The following is a 21,800-nucleotide window of genomic DNA, read 5'->3' as shown; positions in this document are numbered from 1 at the left end:
GAACCATTCTCGTTGGAACTTTACCACGCTGAGCAGATGGGACGTGAATTATAAATTGTAAAATTCCCTCATCTTCCTTAGTCTCAGCATCCGTTATGGCTTGCAAACTGTAGAAGCCTCGAAGATGTAACCAGAGAAGGTTCCCATTGTTTTCAGTCTGGTGGGATCTAGAGTAATATTTTTGTTATTTTATGTGCTATTAGATTGAAAACTTAGGCGAAAGGCTAAGAGTTTATAAATTTAGTAGGTAGGTTTCTCTCGGTAAGAGGAAACCCCCTATAAAATCTGTAACCAACTTATCGTTTTTTTCTACTTTTCATGCTCTTATAACTTTTCTGGTATCCTTTTCTGTACTCCCAATGATTGTAATAACTGCCTTTACAAATAATAACACATTTTTAAAACTTAAACAAAATTTAATTATAATAAATACAAAATTTATATATCTTCATTCATAAGTGTCCAGTTATTTTGAGTTTTGGAGCAAAGTCGACAATGCTGTGGAATCCATCATCATTATAGTCACACGCGTAAAAATATCCTTTGGCATAAAGTTCCTTGTCCCATCTTATCCAACTTATTTTACTGGATATATCAACACAAATTTGTTCTTCTGGATTAACTTTGTCCACGTACGGATTATTATGTCCTATAAAAACTATTCCTTGTGCATTTAAAGGATTATACACAATTTTCCAATATAACTCAGGTACTGGAAAGGCTATCACAAACTCTTTTTTGACTACTTTTTCAAGAAGATACAGCTCTGTAGGCTCAGATGTTTCATTGTTTAATTTCATAACGCCATATGTTCCGCTCCAAATTTGTAGGTTAACATTGTTGTTACTTGCATATAGTCTTATTTCGTTTTCTTGCAACCAATTTCCTTTGTTAATCGAGTTCCATTGCGGTGCAATGTTGGCGTAGTTCTTAACAGCCAGCTGAAACGTTGCTAAATAAAAATCATTTTCAGAAGCAAGTTGTTGCGTGGTAATAAATTTGTTGTTGTTAATATATTTATCCGAATCATCTGGTAAACCTAGTAAATTATTAATTGTTTTTTTACTATCATCATAGACCGTTTTCACAGAATAACCTAATTTGTAAAGCCAATCTGCTTGTCGAATATTAGACCTCGTAACATTTCTGGATCCAAAATTTATGGAACTTATCAAAGTATAGTGAGAATAAAGAGCTATTTTGTTTGTTGTATTAAAACAGATATTTACAATATTGATAAAACGATTTGAGTCCACAGTATAACCCAAATTTAAGAATATTGTACTGTCGCCGCCAATATCACACGATTTGTTAGGATCGTCTGAACTCAAATTTTGAACTGGTACCTCATTAATTGTTGGTACTAAGGATTTTGAACATAAAACGTTTCTCCACTCTATATTTGTTCCATTATATATAAATGTTTCGTTGGACTTACAAACAACCGTAATACTAGAACCTAAGTTGACTCCATTTGCTCGTACTTCTGCTTGAGGACATGAAAATTCTACTTCTTCCTTATTCACAAAGGCCGTAGTTGCTTTTCCTTGTGGATAAATAACATTGTTTGTATTGGGATATAAAAGAATGGGTACTGTATTTTTGTATTGTATTTGGTTAATCTCACACACTCCTAGAAATAAAAATAAGTATTTATAGAGAATTAATATATAAGGAATTATATATCATATAAGAATTTATATTTTAAAAATAAAATATATTTTAATCATTCTTACAAAAAATTTTTTCTTTTCTCTTATTAGTGAATGTTAACCATTTTTTCTTATGTGTAATTCGATCTCTTGTATATATAATATATAATCTTTGGTTTACGACCTAAAACCGTTTTGAAGTGTCTGACATAAATATGGTGCTAGACAGGCCAACTTTTTTCGGACATCTTGGATTTTAAAGCACCCTATGTAACGCACAGCCGGCACAGCTGAATGTGGCTGAATTTTTATGTTTGTGCATCACAGTGTTGCCATGCTGTTTTCTATATATTTCTTTCATAATTTTAATCAATGTTAAATGTACCTACAAGAATAATAGAATAATAACATTTATTTCTCCGTCATTATACTAGGTATAATGACAAATGAGGTGTCAAATTAAAGCTTATAATCCAAGCATAGTACTAAAGGTAAGAAATTAGACCTAGGTTCTCTGTCTGTCTGTCTGTCTGACCGCGAATATATCTCCTCCTTTACTATACCAGGTAGAATGACAAATGAGGTGTCAAATGAAAGCTTATAATCCAAGGATGGTACTAAAGGTGAGAAATTTGACATAGGCTGTCTGTCCATCTGTCCGTCCGACCGCGAGTATAACTCATCCGTCACTATACCAGGTAGAATGACAAATGAGGTGTCAACTGAAAGTTTATAATCCAAGGATGGTAGTAAAGGTGAGAAATTAGACCTAGGTTGTCTGTCCGTCTGTCTGTCTGTCCGCGAATATAACTCCTCCGTCACTATACCAGGTCGGATGGACAGGCGGACAGACAGCCTGTGTCAAACTTGTCATCTTTAGTACCATCCTTGGATTATAAGCTTTCATTTGACACCTCATTTGTCATTCTATCTGGTACAGTGACGAAGGAATCATATACGCAGTCGGACAGACAGACGGACAGACAGCCTAGGTTAAATTTCTCACCTTTAGTACCATCCTTGGATAAGCTTTCATTTGACACCTCATATTTGTCATTCTACCTGGTATAATGACGGAGGAGTTGAGTTTGCAAACAGACAGACAAGACGGACGGACGGACAGACATTTTTTAAAATTGGTGAAAACAACAACATATTAAACTTTATTTAATTGGTGTTTCAAAACTACTTACTTTTAACACATTAGGTACACAATATTACAAGGTTTCTAGCAAGTTAAACGTCACAATGATTTAAAATAATCAAGTAAAAACCTACATATACATAACATATTATTAGAACATACCTAAAATACACAAAAATGATACATTTCACACACAAATATAATATCACAAAAAATTGTAACGTGATAGTATGAAAAAATAAAGGATACGGCAACGGTGTTACATGTGACGGTCGGACCGGGTCAGATTCAATGCCAATATCTACACAGACATATTAGGGTGCTTTAATATCCAAGAAGTCCCTTTTTTCATTCTCACTTAAAACATGGAGAATGAAGGATGCATTTTATGAATGTTAAAATATAACGTGTATGTGAAAATATAATCATTAAAGTTTCAAGTGCTTATTGAAAATGGCAAGTAGGCGAAACGTTTAGGAAAAATAAAGTGTTTTAATTAACAGACCGACAAACCCAGGAATTATAAAAAGTTTCTATTTTAATTATTATAATATACTCACGGACAAGAATATTGCATATTTTATCTTCAATCGTTATTATTTGTTTATTTTTTAAATTTGAAATGTTAAGTATTTTTTTATTTATTTATTTATCTATTTATTCTATTTATTTATTTATTTGATGTATTTTAATTCATTGGAGATAAATAAAAGGTTAAAAATAGCCTTTGTAACCGAATATGCAATAATGTAACAAATTAACAAACATTGCATAGTATGAAAAGTGTGCTTTGGCGACTTTGACAATTCTTGTTTTGTAGAAATGTCAGTTAGAATATGTCAGTTGGACAGTTTTTTTTTCGATTCTGCAGTTTTATTGCTGATATGCCATATTTAAGCGAGTTAGTGTGTGCTAGAATTGTTACTTTAAGAAATGAGGGTTATAGACAAGAAGATATTGCGTGGATAGCAAATATCCATTAGTCTACTGTTTCTCGTATAGTAAAGCGATACAATGAGACTGGGGAATACAAACGGCGACCTGGTCAAGGACGAAAAAGATGTACAACGCCAAGAGATGACCAATATTTAAGACTTACATCTTTGCGAAATCGTACACTTACAGCTCCTTATCTCAAAAATGAATTACTGATCAACTACTGATACAAGTTAATGTAAGTGTCAAAACTGTGACTCGAAGACTTAAAGATGTTGGTTTGAATCCAAAACTCCCTGCCAGAGTTCCACTTCTTCTACCACGACATAAAACTCAAAGGTTGCACTTTGCAAGAGCCCACGTTAACTCGAACGAACATCAATGGAGAAGAGTTCTTTTCACAGATGAAACGAGGATACAATTATGGAAGCCAGATGGACGCGATCGAGTATACAGAAGGTCTGGGGAACATTTCGCAGAATGTAATCTTGTACAAAATTTCAGTTTTGGTGGCGGTTCCATAATGCTATGAAGTGGCATTAGTTGGGAGAGTCATACGGAGCTTATTGAGGTGAATATTCGAATGAATGCTGACTGATATGTACGGCACATCCTTGAAGAGCATGTTTTTCCTTATGACGGCTTCATTGGGTATGATAAGTTTGTGCTAATGCATGATAATGCCCTTACACATACCGCAGGAACAGTCATACAATATCTTGAAGATGTTGGGGTTGAGGCTCTAGACTGGCCACCAATGAGCCCCGATGCAAATCCCATAGAACATATATGGGACATCCTAAAAAGACGTATACGAGCAAGAAATCGAGCTCCAAACTCAATTGCAGAATTAAGAAATGCTGCACAGGAAGAATGGAATCGACTTCCGCAAGAAACCATCCAAGATATTCTGCGGAGCATGCCTAGAAGGATGCAGGCAATCATTAGAGCTAGAGAAGGAAATACTAGGTACTAAATTGTTACAAGGTTGCCGTAAAAAATTGTTCTATTGTCGTTATTGTTTGTTTTTCTAATTAAACGCTATAAGCAAAATGAGACTATTTCATTAATTTCTCTACAAATTCGTTGTGACTCTGCAATATGCAAGTTTATTGACAATAAATTACCTACGTGAACCACTAAATTACGTGAACCACATTATTACCGAATGTCATCAGTTCAGTGTAGTAAGACAACAGCTCAAACTCAAACCGCAGCTATGTGACATTCTAAGTGATACTAACCAGTTAGACAGAGTTCTTCAGTTTTAAAAAAAAATATCATTGTATCATAAACTTTAATTTTTTTATGACATAACTTGTTAATGCTCTTTAATTATACCTCTTGTAATCTTGTTTGTAATCGTCCCGTGCGAGTGGCCATAGTTGCCGAGCACGTTAATGTAAATAAAAAAAAATTACCTAGGATAGTCCTGCTCAACTTATTTGCCAATAAAAGTACAACATTTTTTCTAAGGAAAAAGATACAGGTACTTTAAAAATAAAATAAGCAATATTTTTGTCTGTAAGTGTATTTTGATCCAACTTGTTTGAAAATGAATCCAGTTTGGGCAAAGGTAAAATAGAAGAACTATAAAAAGTCATTACCTGGTGCTTCTGTAGTTACAGAAGTCTCAAATTCTGGATCAGTTCTCGTATCATTTTCCGTCTGGGTTGTAAATAATTAAAAGATAAATGATAACAATCAAGACAAAGACAAAAAAGGAGCTCCATTTGCTAGTATGTATTAAGAATATAATATAGTGTACTAAATTCAAATTCAAATTTCAAATTTATTCAAGAATATGTGTGTACAACATTTTACATTTAGATCCTATATTATTATTAGTGTCGACTGACTCAGCACCATGCCTAGGCAAGAGTTGCCTGTTTTGCACTGTACTATGTCAATCGAAACTGTATCAATTGTACATAAAAGTAGTATTAAGGTTGGAACTAAGAAGTAACATACCTAACTATCGAAGAGATAATGCAACAGAACAAGACGGACGGTAAACCTCTCTAGCTGCTGAATACTTTGTTAATTATAATACCAATATACACCCAAATTTTACTCTGATTATGCTGTCGTTCATACATTAAGACATTGCGTCCAAAAATAATTGTAAGTGGGTTTTTAGATAGGTTTTTATGTATTTTTTAAATTTAAATAATTTAGGTTCTTGTTTGATATTAGGCTATTGATTATGTACTATAGAAAGGAACTACAACGTTAACGAGGTTTTATTATTTCATATGGTCAATGAATCTCTATATATGAAAAAACCGCGGAGTGCTACCATTTAAAGGGGTGCGTTTTTGAGAAATGGGTGAATTAGTCACTGGGCACAGGTTACATTAGGGTGAGTTCTATGCACTTTTGGTACAAACACGACTACATAAAAATTGTTCCTGGTTAAATTTCCTATCGAAATATAACTTTTTAAAGTCAAAGATACTTTTTTTACAAAAATATATTCAATAGAAAAAGCCCAAAGAAACCCAAAAGAAAGAAATTTGGTTTTTTGTCCCATAACTTTTGTCCACGGGGATATAGGTATAGACATTGCTTCACAGAAAAAAATCTTACACATTTTGTCTTTAAAATTGTGTTTAGTAGAGGTCATTAGGATTTACAGTTTTCGAAATATGATTTTTCAAATTTCGCCACTCACAGCAATTTTGGGCAATTTTCCTTGTTATTTCGCAAATATTGTTCTGTAACTTTTTTCTACGTAACTTTAGGCATATGCAATGGTACATGTAAGAGAAATAGAAATCAATTACCTTAAAAATGTTCTGCTGTATAATGTTGTACGACTTCCTTTAAAGAGGTTATCTTTTTCAAGACTTTATACTTTTAACGAGTTTTTATATTTTTTACGATTATTTTTTAAATTTCCCATTATACCTTTTTTTTTCTACATTTACGTATATATTATATAATAAAAAAAAAGCTTATTCTGTTTACTCTAAAATGGTGTATTACAAAAAAGTCTAGAATTATTTTTGAATAATAATATGCTTTTTCAAAATGTAATAAGTACTTGCAACGATTTTTGATTTTAGGATTATTTTTTAAATTTCTCATTATACCTTTTTTATGTGATGATGTGTTATGATTGAATCTTATTTTTTATAGGTAATACTTTTGATCCACTTGACTGGACCGGGCAAACTTCAAAATATGGATTAATTCCAATATTTACTGTCAAAGCTCCTGCACCACAAGCTTTGCTTGAAAAAATAGCATGTAAATGTACCAAACGATGTACAAAAAACTGCGGTTGTAGGAAGATAGGAATTAGCTGTTCAATATTCTGCAAAGGGTGAATGTGCATGGGTACTAATTGTGGGAACTCTAAGATAATTGAAGTGTTAGAGGAAGATATTGAAGCTAATGCTAACGAAGAGATGGACTTTGATTTTGAAAAATTTTTAAATGTCAACGTTTAAATAATTGTAACTAAAGTGATGTTTTATAAGACTAATGTTTATGTAATTTTTGTCTTATTTTGAATATAATCAATAGCCTATATGTATAGGAATTATGTTATAAAATTTAGGTCCAAAGAACATTAGGGATCTTTGTGTTACTGATTTTTTGAACTGCTGAATACTAATATCCATATTTGTTACTGATCGAGTTAATCGGTTGTTTTGAAAATTTGTTTGAGTTTATATAAACATTTAAAACACAGTTGTAGATGTAGAGGGATTTAACACTAAATATCTCGGATTCATCATATAATTTTTTTGTTGGATGCAGTTTTCTTTTTTTAAAAATTATTTTTAATAGAGTATTTTGAACTGTTTCTAAAATGTTAAGAGTTTTGTTAAACGCGCCACCCCATGCTACAACACAATATCTTAATACTGATTCTGCAAGCGAGTTATAAACCATAATTAATTTTTTCCTGGGTAGAATATCTCTTAAGATATAAAATTACTATACATATAAAAAAGTACTATACATATAAATTCATTACCTGGTGCTTCCGTAGCAATAGAGGTTGTAATTTCTGGATCAATTCTCGTATTATCTTCCATCTGTGTTGTAAATACTGAAAAGATAAATAAACAATCAAGACCAACACAAAAAAGGAGCTCCATCTGCTATTATTAGGAATATATAGTGTACTATACGTATAAATTCATTACCTGATGATTCTGTAGTAAGAGAGGTTTTATTTTCTGAATCAGTTCTCGTATAATCTTCCGTCTGTGTTGTAAATACTGAAAACATAAATGATAGCAATCATGACAAAGACAAAAAAGGGAGCTCCATCTTCTAGTATAAAGAATGTATAGTATACTATACTTATAAAGTTGATACCTGATGCTTCGGTAGGTATAGAGGTTGTAACTTCTGGATTATTTCTCGTATTATCTTCAATCTATGTTGTAGATAATGAAAAAATAAATAATAACAATCAAGACACAGACGAAAGAGGGAGCTCCATCTACTAGTATTAAGAATATATAGTGTACTATACATATAAATTCATTACCTGATGCTTCTGTAGTAATAGAGGTTTTAATTTCTGGATCAGTTCTCGTATTATCTTGCATCTGTGTTGTAGAAACTGAAAAAATAAATAACATCAATCAAGACAAAGACAAAAAGGGAGCTCCATCTACTGGTATAAGGAATGTATAGTGTACTATACACATACATTCATTACCTGATGCTTCTGTAGTAATAGAAGTTTTAATTTCTGGATCGGTTCTAGTATTATCTCCCGTCTGTGTTGTAAATACTGAAAACATAAATAATATAAATCAAGACAAATACAAAAAAGTGAGCTCCATCTGCTAGTGTAAAGAATATATAGTACACTATACTTTGAAAGTCGTTACCTGATTCTTCTGCAACTATAGAGGTTGTAATTTCTGGATCAGTTCTCGTATTATCTTTCATTTGTGTTGTAGATAGTGAAAAAATAAATAATAACAGTCAAGACACAGAAAAGATGGAGCTGCATCTACTAGTATTAAGAATATATAGTGTACTATATGAACCAGGATAGAATTGTGTGGAGAAATGCAATTAGGGAAACCGACCCCGCATAGGGTTAAAACAAAGAGAATGATGATGATGAGTCTACTATACATATAAATTCATTACCTGATGCTTCTCTAGTTATAGAGGTTTTAATTTCCGGATCGGTTCTAGTATTTTCTTCCCTCTGTGTTGTAAATACTGAAAAGATAAATAATAGCAATCAAGGCAAAAACAAAAAAGGAGCTTCATCTGCTAGTAGTAAGAATATATATTGTACTATACATATAAATTCATTACCTGATGATTCTGTAGCAATAGAGGTTGTAATTGCTGGATCAGTTCTCGTATTATCTTCCATCGGTGTTGTAGATACTGAAAAAATAAATAACATCAATCAAGACACAGACAAAAAAGGAGATCCGTCTACTAGTATTAAAAATATATAGTGTACTATACATATCAATTCATTACCTGATGCTTCTGAAGTAATAGAAGTTTTAATTTCTGGATCGGTTCTAGTATTATCTTCCGTCTGTGTTGTAAATACTGAAAACATAAATAATAGAAATCAAGACAAATACAAAAAAAGTGAGCTCCATCTGCTAGTATAAAGAATATATAGTATAGTATACTTTGAAAGTCGTTACCTGATTCTTCTGTAACTATAGAGGTTGTAATTTCTGGATCAATTCTCGTAGTATATTCTATTTGTGTTGTAGATACTGCAAAAATAAATAATAGCAATCAAGACAACGACAAAAAAAGAGATCTATCTACTAGTATTAAGAATATATAGTGTACTATACATATAAATTCATTACCTGATGCTTCTGTAGTAATAGAGGTTTTAATTTCTGGATCGGCTCTAGTATTATCTTCCGTCTGTGTTGTAAATACTGAAAATATAAATAATAGAAATCAAGACAAATACAAAAAGTGAGCTCCATCTGCTATTATAAAGAATATATAGTATACTATATCTACTTTGAAAGTCGTTACCTGATTCTTCTGTAACTATATAGGTTATAATTTCTGGATCAGTTCTCGTATTATATGTCATCTGTGTTGTAGATACTGAAAAGATTAATAATAACAATCAAGACAACGACAAAAAAGGAGATCCATCTACTAGTATTAAGAATATATAGTGTACTATACATATAAATTCATTACCTGATGCTTCTGTAGTAATAGAGGTTTTAATTTCTGGATCGGCTCTAGTATTATCTTCCGTCTGTGTTTTAAATACTGAAAACATAAATAACAGAAATCAAGACAAATACAAAAAAGTGAGCTCCATCTGCTAGTATAAAGAATATATAGTATACTATATCTACTTTGAAAGTCGTTACCTGATTCTTCTGTAACTATAGAGGTTGTAATTTCTGGATCAGTTCTCGTATTATATTCCATCTGTGTTGTAGATACTGAAAAAATAAATAATAGCAATCAAGACACAGACAAAAAAGGGAGCTCCATCTACTAGTACATATTAAGAATATATTATAGTGTATTATACATATAAATGCATTACCTGATGCTTCTGTAGTAATAGAGGTTTTAATTTCTGGATCGTATCTAGTCTTATCTTCCCTCTGTGTTGTAAATAATGAAAAGATAAATACTAGCAATCAAGACAAAGACAAAAAGCAGCTCCATCTGCTAGTATTAAGAATATATAGTGTACTATACATATAAATTCATTACCTGATGGTTCTGTAGCAATAGAGGTTGTAATTTCTGGATGCGTTCTCGTATTGTCTTTGATCTGTGTTGTAAATACTGAAAAGATAAATAATAGCAATTAAGACAAAGACAAAAAAGGAGCTCCATCTGCTAGTGTTAAGAGTATATAGTGTATAATACATATAAATTCATTACCTACCTGATGCTTCTGTAGTTATAGAGGTTTTTAAATCTGGATAATTTGTCGTATACTCTCCAATATGTGTTGTAAATACAGAAAAGCTAAGAGCAATCAAGAAAAAAACAAAAAAAGAAACTCTAGCTCTAGCACAGAGCATCTATAATGTACTATACTTGATGCAACAATAAAGTCATTACCTTGATGATTCTGTAGTAATAGAGGTTTTTAATTCTGGATCATTTGTCGTATTCTCTTCCATCTGTGTTGTAAATACTGAAAAGAGATTAACAATTAAGAAAAATAAAAAGTTTTTACTAATTAAAGAGCAACTGAAATGTCTGCAGAAAACGTACAGGTCTTCTTATTATAAATATCTATGAACAATCAAATAATTGAATATTACAAATTCTGAGAAATACTGGACTATATTTCCCTGGACTAAGCCGAAGGACACAAAAAAGTTGCAGTTGCTATTTTTAAATAATACATTGTAATAAACTTGGTTCAATCAGAAAATCGTTACTTGGCTATTCAGCTGAAGTAATTTTAAGCTCCGGATCTTCTTCTTCTTCTTCTTTTAATAGGACTATGTCCTGTTTCTTCTGTTAATGTCTCTGCTGCGATCTGGAGTTCCAGCTGTCGTACCATCCTTTTTTGGGTCTTCCTATGGGTCGCTTGGTGTTGGGCTTCTGTGTCTTGGATCACTCCGGATTATGTGTAGAATTTTCTTTTAACTGTGTTTAAATATTAAAAAGATAATAGTAACAAAAAGATCACAATAAATGAAGCTCCCGATTGTATTAGTAAGTAAGGTATTTAAAATCAAATCGTTACCTGATATTTCCGTGCTTATAGAACTTTTAAAGTCCGGTTCTATTGTCGCATTTTCGGTGGATGATGTTCTAGGGACCGCAACAATAATTACAGTAACACCTATAACACAAACACCTATAATACAGGCTCCACATGATAATATGAAAAACCCTCCCGATTTTAAAACTGCTTTAAACTGAAACATTTTCTCAAATTTCTTCAAAATTTATCATAAATACAATGAACAATGAGAAGGTTTTCAATAAATTTATATGAAGTATTATTATTCACATTGAACTTATTTGTCTACATTAGGTGATTCACAGAGGTTGCTTAGTAGCTTAGTCCAATATTTTATTATGATGTTATTTATAACTAATCCTTTAATCTTCCTTAAATTTTTTTGACATGTTATGTTTTTATATTATGTTCTCGTCTATTTTTTAGTTAAAGGAAATAATACTTATTGTAACATTAATTTTTTTTAAATTTTTCGGTTGCTAAATTAATTTTTCGGTTGCTTTATTAAAATATTCTTTCCGTATGCAAACCTAACTGTTTTTGTATTTCTCTTCGTTTATAGCATTACAAATTAACTCAAATTGTTATTCAATATGGTGATGAATCAAATAATTCACGAAGTAAGAAAACGACATGGATACCACATGTGAGCGCATAAAATCACGATAGTATGCTATGCCGATGATGCAGTACTAATTGCTGATAACGAGGATGATCTATAAAGGTAGCTCCACACCTTCAATATCACAGCAAATAAACTTAACATGAGAATATCAGTAGAAAAAACTAAACGGATAGTGATCAGTAAAGAGACGCTTAGATGTGAACTAGAAATACACGGTAAAATTGTAGAACAAGTAATGAAATTCAAATGCCTAATACTAGAGATCACTAGTGACAGAGATATAAGAACAGAGATCACAAGGTAAGCAGCAAAAACAGAAAGAATAAGTGGCTGCCTCCGAGAAAACATAATGGAGAAACAAATATCTGACCACGAAAGGCAAAAGGAAAGTATATAAAACAACAATAAGACCAATCCTAACATATTATACAGCGGTGACATGGACCGATATAAGAAAGACGAAACAACAAATCAACAATAGCGAAGTGAAAGTATTAAGATCATCAGCGGGCATATTATTAAGAGACACACAAAGCAACAGAAGTATACATGAACGGAGGCGAGAAGCTAGCCAGCCTCGGTTGCTAATGCTCCGCGCAGCACAGCAGTGTTTTAGAGGATGGTACGTATTTTCGGCTGCAATGCTATTCAAATGGGGATTCATTATTTTCGAATCCTGAGAAAACTAATAAGTATTTTTGAAAAATTTAAACGCAGAATGAAAGATTACGTTATTAGCGAGGGCCGAAAGTCCCCAAGAACGTCTATAATGTTTAGTTTAATAAGTGACAGGGGTGAAAAACTAACAGAAAATTTAGTGTGATTTTTAATTTCAAATACCTGATTCAAAATAAACTTTTTATTCATTCTAAGGGACTTTCGGCCCTCGGTAATAATTTAGTGTCTTTCATTCTGCTTTTAAATTTTTCAAAAATGTTTATTGGTTTTTTCAGGATTCGAAAAAATAGAACACAATGTCCGTGGTAATATTTTCCAAATCTATCTTTGTCTTACAACGGACTCAGTCAAATAGAATATTGTCAGCATATTGTCAGTCAGACACTGACAATCAGTGACAATTTTAAATATTTGACATGGCATCGGGAATATTTTGAGTTGTTGATTAAATACTAGTGATATACAGTGTATTTGATAAATAATTGATTTAAGACGTGAACTTAATTAAAAGTTATTTATTGTGTATTATTTGTGGAAGATCCAAGCAAAGAATACATCAGGATAATATATTCTGTGATCCAAGTATTTTGTTGTTAAAGATGTTCAAAGTTGTAAGCGTTCCATAGTAACAATATATGATTAAAAAATCACTTTAACACTTTTTTGTTGTACAAATAAATTATTACAATCACTGCATACATAGTTAGTGAAAAAATTATCACATTTATTAACTGAATTAATAATTTGCAATTATAAAAATAACAGTTATCCAAGAACATTCAAAGCCCATCTCTTTAAATTAATGATGACATTTTCAAGTAGAATGACATTCTAGTAATGTTTACATATCCACGCCAGTGTGAATTTTACTACACGTAATTTGCCGTGTAAAGACAGAAAAAGTAGGGATACACGTAAAATATTTGCGAATTATGTACCCATAGCCTTAAGGAGACCCGGTCTCCTAACAGTGCCATCACAGGCTGCCCGGAGATTTAGCAAGGGAGGCTGGTCGGTTTCTCGCCTCTGTTGCGTGCATCTCGGGACAACGAATTTTAGGGTCCTGACTAAAAATAATGAAAAAACTAAAAGTGCGAATTTTGTTATGAAATTTGTTATGTGGGGTTAGAATAATATTTGGAACAACTTGTTCAAATAACTTTTTCCGATACCTATCTGCAACGCAAAGCAAAGTATCGATAATTTACCGTGTTTTTGGATTCGAAGTAGGCCGCGTTTAGAATTAAACAATTCAGTTGAATATCTTAAAAAATATGAACCTTCAACCTGTATGGACTGCAAAACTTCAAATCTGTATTTATTTTGATATGCATATCTACTTCCAAAGATGGAATTGTTAATAAGTAAACGACACAAACTTTGGTATTACACTTTTGCAATTAAACTAACTATTTTTAAAATGATACGATATTATGAAATTATGAATTATGATAATATTATGAAATGTAAATAAACATTTGTCAAAATATGGGGCATTAAATTACATTTTTTGGCGCATTTTTTGCTAGTGCAAATTTGTCTAGATATTTTACACTTAGGTTAGCCCCCCCTATTGTAAAAATCACGAGCCGCCACTGCATAGAACCTTCTCATATCAATATTAACTTGGGCCGAAGCTACCTTACTACCGTGAAAGTTCGTCTGCAGGGCTTTAATTGAAGCCATCGAGGCCAGTGATTGCCTTGAAGGATACTATTCCAGGTCTATATTATGGCTTTAAGTGAACTGCCATCAATGATTTGCATAATACCTTGTCAATAAAGAAGACTAGGGTTTATTCATTCTCTCCGACCCTCCGATTTTTTAATGTCCAGTCTTCCATCTCAAGGTCTTGATTTCGCTTGCTTTGATTAAGTTGATTTATCAGCCTCTCTCTCTCTCTCTTTCTCTCTCTCTCTCTCTCTCTCTCTCTCTCTCTCTCTCTCTCTCTCTCTCTCTCTCTTTCTCTCTCTTTGTGTGTTACCACCATGAATACTTTTGTTATATGACCTGGATGAGGATGACATAAACCATGATAACCTGGTCTGCCCATAAGAGGTTTTTAGTTTTTAGTGACCTTTTGTTCTCTCTTTGTTGCGAGTTATAATATTCTCTTATATTTTCCTAATTATGCCGCTTTATCTTTGTGTGAACTTTCTTTGGTCTACGTGCCAGCAGCTTTTTTTTCCTGTTTATTGATCTTCCTATTCTGAGCTCCAGAAAGAAGTTTTTTAAGCGATTAAATCTGTTCCTGTCGGGAAACCCTCTATCTCAATATTTGGGCTGGAAAGAAAGTCCACGGCCCGAATCGTTTCTATGGTCTTTTCTATTAGATTTTTGTTTCCGAACTCAGAAGAGTTACTCACCTCTGAGCCATCTCGTGTCTCCCTTATTATCTCGTATGATCAACCACTTGTAGTGAGGTAAATCTATCTTATATCCACATACATATATACGTACATATTTATACCATACATACACATAGATAAAAAATAGTGACTGAAGAGTAAATGCCTAGGATATTGCAGTGAAAAATTACAACACGTTATTAAAAATCAGGAAATAATTTTATTATAATAAATAAAAAATATATACTTGTTATTCATAAATAGCCCGTTACTTTCAGATTTGGGGCAAAGGTGACAGTGCTGTGAAATCCATCATCATTATAGTCACAGGCGTAAAAATATCCCTTATCATAAAGTTCTTTGTCCCAACTTATCCAACTTATTTTACTGGATATATCCTCACAAATTTGTTCTTCTGGACTAACTTTGTCCACATACGGATTATTATGTCCTATAAGAACTATTCCTTGTGTATTTAAAGGGTTATACACAACTTTCCAATATAACTCAGGTACTGGAAAAGCTATCACAAACTCTTTTTTGACTACTTTTTCAAGAAGATATAGCTCTGTGGGCTCTGATGATTCATTGTTTAATTTCATAACGCCATATGTTCCGCTCCAAATTTGTAAGTTAACATTGTTGTTACTAGCATATAGTCTAATTTCGTTTTCTTGCAACCAATTTCCTTTGTTAATCGAGTTCCATTGCGGTGCAATGTTGGCGTAGTTCTTAACGGCCAGTTGAAACGTTGCTAAATAAAAATCATTTTCGGCAGCAAGTTGTTGTGTGGTAATAAATGTATTGCTGTTAATATATTTATCAGAATCATTGGCTAAACCTAGTAAATTATTAATTGATATTTTACTATCATCATAAACCGTTTTTACAGAGTAACCTAGTTTATAAAGCGGATCGTGTTGTCGAATATTAGACCTCGTAACATTTCTGGATCCAAAAATTGTAACACTTGTCAAAATGTAGTGAGAATACAGAGCTAGTTTGTTTGTTGTATTAAAACAAATATTTACAATATTGATAAAACGATTTGAGTCCACTGTGTAGCCCAAATTTAGGAAAAGTGTACTATCGTCGCCAGTATCGCAAGGTTTGTTAGGATCGTCTGAACTCAAATTTTGAACTGGTACCTCTTTGATGGTTGGTACTAATAACTTTGAACATGCAACGTCTTTCCACTCTATATTTGTTCCATTGTATATAAATGTTTCGTTGAACTTACAAACAACCGTAATACTAGAACCTAAGTTAACTCCATTTGCTCGAACTTCTGATTGAGAACATGAAAATTCTACTTCTTGGTTACTGGCAAATATTGTATTTGCTTTTCCTTGTGGATAAATAACATTGTCTGTGTTAGGAGATAGCAGAAGAGGATGGGTATTTCTGTACTGAATTTGGTTAATTTCACAGGGACCTAAAATAAAAATATATGTACAGTTTTAAGTAATAAAAGAGCAATATAATTTTAGATCAACTAGAGGACCTGCATATGTGCGACAGGGTCGTACTATAAGAATTGCACAGAAGCATTGGACGAGATCCACGGTGGAATCAAGATTGACGGAACCAGCATAGATTACATCAGGTACGCTGATGGTACCCTAATATATCCTAATAGCAATCAACCCACAAGAACTTCAAAATATAATATTGAAGTTCGTCATAGCGAAATTTGCAGTTTAGATCTACATGTTTCCAAAACTCAAATTTTAGATATAAATAAATAATTTCTTCAATGAATGTTGGAATAAAGAAGGCTGAGGGAGTTCTAAAAGTTGCTCACTTCTTGCAAGTTCACATAATAAAGTTTTATTATTAATATTATTTTAATTTTATTAAAGTAACACTTTCGCTTGTAAAATTCTAGTATTTTCAAAGACACCAATAAAAGTAGGTATATTTGTATGCCAGTAGACAAATAATAGAACAGGTATCTTCCATAAAGTATTTGGGAAGAAATATCAGTAACCAGTGTAACCCAAAAAAATTCTAAGCTAAAGAAGATAAAGTTCAAAAGTGAAATTTTGAGTTAAAAAAAAATTGAACAAGCTAGGAGAGTACGTATGAAAATGAAAACATCGTTTTCAAGATCAGATCTTAGTCTACGTATGTTACGTTTTATCTGACTTGCTGTATGCTGTGAAAGTTTAACAATGGGCTCTAAAACAAAAAAAGAATAAATTCCTTTGCAATGTGTACCAAAATTTACCACCGATGAGGTACTTAGGCGCCTCATCTCATCTCAGCAAAAAGAATTACTAAGCATGGTCAAAGAAGGGAAAATGCAATACTTGGGTAACTAAGGGTAATTGGTGTTAAGAGGTGAACAATGGAGTCACTCACAGGTGATATACAATGGAAGATAAAAGGCTAGGAATGCATTCAAAAACATGGCCAAACATTTAAAAGTCACAACCTTAATCTGGATATCAAAGTAAGGCTCATACTAATCTCAGCTCACCTTCTTAGCACTACACTAAGGAGTTAAATCCTGAAGCACTCGCTGAAACGATGAAGAAGAAACTTGAAGCCTTTGAGATGTGAATACACAGGCGAATTTTAAAGATATCATGGACGAATAAGATAAAGGATATTACAGAAACAGTACCAAAGAAGTTATTTAAACAGAGATAAATGATAAAATAGATTCTACTGAAACCATATAAAATTTGAAAATTGAAAAAAAAACTTTAAATAAAAGACTTTCAAATCTGAATAGTAGTAATCAAGCTAGGAAACTCTAAAGCCTGAGTTATAGTCCAGAACGCATCTGTTTTGAGATGGACATTGAGAGGTGACTCATCTTTTTTTTGCAGAAATTGCTTGGAATTAACTCATATAATAATAATTAAGTTATCCTCCTACTCAAAAAGGTCCGGAACATTGTTTAAATAATCAAAATGTCAAAGAATGAAGGAAAAATTAGATTTTTTTTTGTTTTTTGATTATAACTTTAAAAGTATTTACTTCCGAGAAAAGTTGCACTAAAATAAAAGTTGCGTAATTAAATTTCCTACAATATAAGATTGGTAAAATGTTTTTAAAATTGTTACGCTTGTTGCAAAATAGCAATAATTGCGAAAAAAAAACATAAAAAAAACAAGTATTCGCATTTTACATTTTTCAAATATTTATGCTACACGTAGGACCTTCATGTTTTACCCAGAAAACTTTATGATATAATACAACAATACTGTAAATTTTGTTAAGATCAGTTTAATAAATTTTGCAAAATAAATTTAGCAATCCAGCTTTCGCAAAAAATTTTCTTTTTTTCAAAATGTTGCAGGACTGAAAATAGCACTTGACAGCCACTTTATTTTTTTTTTACCTATAGAAGAATAATGTAACTACCATGGCGTCAGGAATTTTTTTAAATAAACATTAATTTTTGGTGCTACACGCAGGACAGTGGTGTTCAATTCACATAAGTTGATTTCCACCATAATTTCTTCCAATCTTTATCAAATATATTATTTTCTTATACTATATATTGTTGTATTTTAATATTTTAATTCTACAAAAATCAAACTAATTTGATTATTGTTTGTGAAATATTGTTTAAACAATTGCATATGTTTAAAAAATTAAAATATATGAACAAAGAAATTTTTTGCTAAAAGAAGTGTTATTTCAAAGGACAGAGTATGTGTTTTTATTTTGCAATAAACAAATTTATTTATTTATATCGAAATGTACTAAAAATTAAAATTTACCAATCATTATCAAAGGTCATTGGAATGCCCAATCAAAGCAAACGTATCCGCTGTCATGCGCGTAGCACCAAAAATTAATGTTCATTTAAAAAAATTTCTGACGCCATGGTAGTTAACCTATTTTAATTTTGCAAATTGCAAATGAAAGGTACAGTATTCTTCTATATGTAAGAAAAATTCAAGTGGCTGTCAAGTGCTATTTTCAGTCCTGCAACATTTTAAAAAAATGAATAATTTTTGCGAAAGCTCGATTGCAAAATTTATTTTGCAAAATATATTAAATCGATCTTAACAAAATTTACAGTATTGTTTTACTATATCATATAGTTTTTCTGGGTGAAATATGAAGGTCCTAAGTGTAGCAAAAATGGTTGAAAAACGTAAAATGCGAATATGTACTTGTTTGTTTATGGTTTTTTTCGCAATTATTGCTATTTTGCAACAAGGGTGACTTAAAATTTTTGACTAACTCTATGTTGTAAGAAATTTAATTACGCAACTTTTATGTCAGTGCAACTTTTCTCGTAATTGGATGGTTTTAAAGTTAAAATCAAAAACGGAGAAAAAACTCGAATGTTCGCTTAATTTTTTGACATTTTGATTATTTAAACAATGTTCCGGACCTTTTTGAGTAGGAGGATAACAATATATGAGCTCTTTCCAAGCAATTTGTGCAAAATAAATATGAGTCACCTCTCAACATCCAAACGTACTAATATTTTTACAGATGCGCCCTGGTCTATTAGCACTGCATTATAGTTTTCTAAACAAAATTTAAAAAAAAATGTATTTAATACGTAAAAACAAAAATATCGATTTTATTTTAAAATGAAAATACGTAATAAGGAACGAAAGCTTTGATTAAATTCGATTCGGGTCCACCACCATCGGCTTATCAAGCTTTCTGCTTTTCAGCGTCTTCCGAGCTGCCTGTGGTGTGGTGTATCCCGAAGCGAACTGAATCCAGTTGGCTCAGCTGACTCGTTAGCGACATTTATCTAGACCGGTGATTCCCATTGTGGTCTATATCGACCCCCCGTGGTTTATGGCCACCTACAAGGGGTCTACGTGGGTGAAAATAAAAATTGGGGGTCTATGAGATGAAAATGGGGGTCAATGGCAAAGAACCGCAATGGATTATTAATCCATTTGGTGACATTGAAGAAACGGATGTTACATTGCACGAGGAATTAATTGGAATAAGCACCAACGACGAACGTAGGTAGGTTAGAGATAGATATCAACAAATCGAGCTTCAAAAAGACATACCTGTTACTTATTCCGTATTATGGAAGACCGCGAGAAAGTTTTTAATTGCTTCTCCGTTTTCATACCTAGTAGAAAGTGAAGGTACGATCAAACCGAGGAGGTTTGAGATTATATCTAACTAAATTAATGCCAAATGTTGATAATTTCTTAAACCATAAAGTTCATCGCCCCCACCCTCATTAAATGAATTTATTTTTTACTTATTTTTTTTTCATATAACAGTTACTATATTTTGATTTAAATTTAATTAATCAATGTGTGAAAAGGTGTTGTTTCTTTTACTTTTTCGCACTATAATTACTTCACTACTGTTAGAAATTTTAATCTTTCAAAGTGAATAATAGCAGGGGGTCGATCTAAACTTAAAAAACTTGATAAGGGGTCTACCAGAGAAAAAAGTTTGGGAAACTCTGATCTAGACCTATACCGACCTACAGAGAATTTTCTCTGTCTCTAAAAATATGTAAATCAAATAGTTTCTTGAACTAAAGCAGAAAAACTTATTTTTAAAATGACGAGTAAAAAATCAGCTATATTGTAAGCTAAAGTATGTTAAAATATTTAAATTTTTACCTGAAGGTTCATTCGGTTCGTCTGTATGATCTTCGATTTTGCTACTTTTTGTTCCAGTATGTGTTTTGGACGCTGCTACTGTAATTATAATAAGGAGAACAATACCAACAACAACTCCAGTTACTATTAAAAAAAACTTTCTCGATTTTAAAAACGGTTTGGAAAAATAGATCATCCTAAATATTGTAACTCTGTTGATCGTTAATACAATGGACAATAAGGGGAGACAATAAATTTATATGAGGTGTTATCTTTTACAATAGGTTGAAATGTCTACTCTGTGTGATTTACAGAAGACTACTGTTCCAATATTTTGTAGTATGATATCACAATACAATTTATTCTTATCGTCTTTGATATTGTTTACACATTTTTGATATTTATAATAGGTAGGTACATATTTTTTAAGTCTCTTTAGTAGACCGCGATAATACCTATTTATTTCTGTTTACAATAATAAAATACAGACTATGTCTAGACGTAGAGAAACTAAAGTATTTACAACAAATTGACACAATTGTCTCTAAAACCTTTCTGTGCGCATATATTTTAATAGTTATTTATGGTATAAGTGTTCAAAGTACACGTTTAAGGCACGCATGTGAAAGAAACTCGCTATCGCTCATTCTGCAATTCACATGAGTGCCTTAAAAATGTACTTTTTAACACGCATATCATACAATATTTTTTCTACAAACGTAATTACAGGACAATATCTACAAAATCTTTTACTTGAACTTGACTGACATTCCATTTTTATATTTTTTTGACATTACATCAAAATTGCCTATACGATCAATACGATTTGCAGTGCCATAAAAATTTTAAAGCACTAGTGCCTTAAAGTAGCATTTTTAACGCACGTATGGAGTGCTAAAAATTGCATTTTTAACACATTTGTAGAAAAAATATTTTAATATTTAGGGGTTTTAGCATATATATTTCTATTTATTAAATATTTATATTACGATTATATATAATATACACACACCCAAACTTATATAAAATCACCATGTATTTCAAAGTAATATTTATTTATTTTGAAAATACTTGTTATTGTTGCGAGAAATAAAAGTTTTTATTGAAAATAAACAAATAATAAGACAATCGGATAGTACAGCTCGGTACGGTAT

General features: G+C 31.8%; 2 protein-coding genes across 39 annotated transcripts; both read right to left on the bottom strand.

Moving 5' to 3' along the window:
• Window positions 1-401: 401 nt before the first annotated feature.
• LOC114334473 (uncharacterized) lies at window positions 402-11,706 on the bottom strand. 38 transcript variants are annotated; one of them, XM_050658384.1, is made up of 15 exons: window positions 11,438-11,703; window positions 10,444-10,518; window positions 10,089-10,163; window positions 9,910-9,984; window positions 9,736-9,810; window positions 9,558-9,632; window positions 9,384-9,458; window positions 9,208-9,282; window positions 9,034-9,108; window positions 8,860-8,934; window positions 8,417-8,491; window positions 8,243-8,317; window positions 7,893-7,967; window positions 7,721-7,795; window positions 402-1,633 (listed from the first exon to the last, which is right to left on the bottom strand). In XM_050658384.1, the coding sequence occupies exons 1-15, from the start codon at window positions 11,619-11,621 to the stop codon at window positions 453-455; spliced, it is 2,340 nt and encodes a 779-aa protein (XP_050514341.1). In that variant the 5' UTR covers window positions 11,622-11,703; the 3' UTR covers window positions 402-452. The 38 variants fall into 38 exon arrangements, with proteins under 38 accessions (XP_050514341.1, XP_050514346.1, XP_050514343.1 ...); XM_050658389.1 differs by lacking the exon at window positions 7,893-7,967 and having other exon boundaries at window positions 11,438-11,706; XM_050658386.1 differs by lacking the exon at window positions 8,417-8,491.
• A 3,579-nt stretch (window positions 11,707-15,285) lies between these two features.
• Window positions 15,286-21,148, bottom strand: LOC114334474 (uncharacterized). Its single transcript, XM_050658383.1, has 2 exons — window positions 20,668-21,148; window positions 15,286-16,523 (listed from the first exon to the last, which is right to left on the bottom strand). The coding sequence occupies exons 1-2, from the start codon at window positions 20,840-20,842 to the stop codon at window positions 15,343-15,345; spliced, it is 1,356 nt and encodes a 451-aa protein (XP_050514340.1). The 5' UTR covers window positions 20,843-21,148; the 3' UTR covers window positions 15,286-15,342.
• Between the last annotated feature and the right edge of the window lie 652 nt (window positions 21,149-21,800).

Source organism: Diabrotica virgifera, chromosome 8 (genome assembly GCF_917563875.1).
Source record: "Diabrotica virgifera virgifera chromosome 8, PGI_DIABVI_V3a".
NCBI classification, from domain to species: Eukaryota; Metazoa; Arthropoda; class Insecta; order Coleoptera; family Chrysomelidae; genus Diabrotica; species Diabrotica virgifera.
This window is presented reverse-complemented; position numbering and strand designations above follow the sequence as displayed.

Bases quoted from the DNA above. Each gene is read 5' to 3' on its own strand.
- LOC114334473 (XM_050658384.1), bottom strand. From the start codon at position 11,621: ATGTTTCAGTTTAAAGCAGTTTTAAAATCGGGAGGGTTTTTCATATTA. The intron at 9,633-9,735 runs GTAACGACTTTC...TTATATTTTCAG, and splicing joins TATAGTTACAGAAGAATCAG to TATTTACAACACAGACGGAA. The intron at 1,634-7,720 runs GTAATGAATTTA...TTTTATTTCTAG, and splicing joins TATTGCTACGGAAGCACCAG to GAGTGTGTGAGATTAACCAA.
- LOC114334474 (XM_050658383.1), bottom strand. From the start codon at position 20,842: ATGATCTATTTTTCCAAACCGTTTTTAAAATCGAGAAAGTTTTTTTTA. The intron at 16,524-20,667 runs GTAAAAATTTAA...TTTTTATTTTAG, and splicing joins CGAACCGAATGAACCTTCAG to GTCCCTGTGAAATTAACCAA.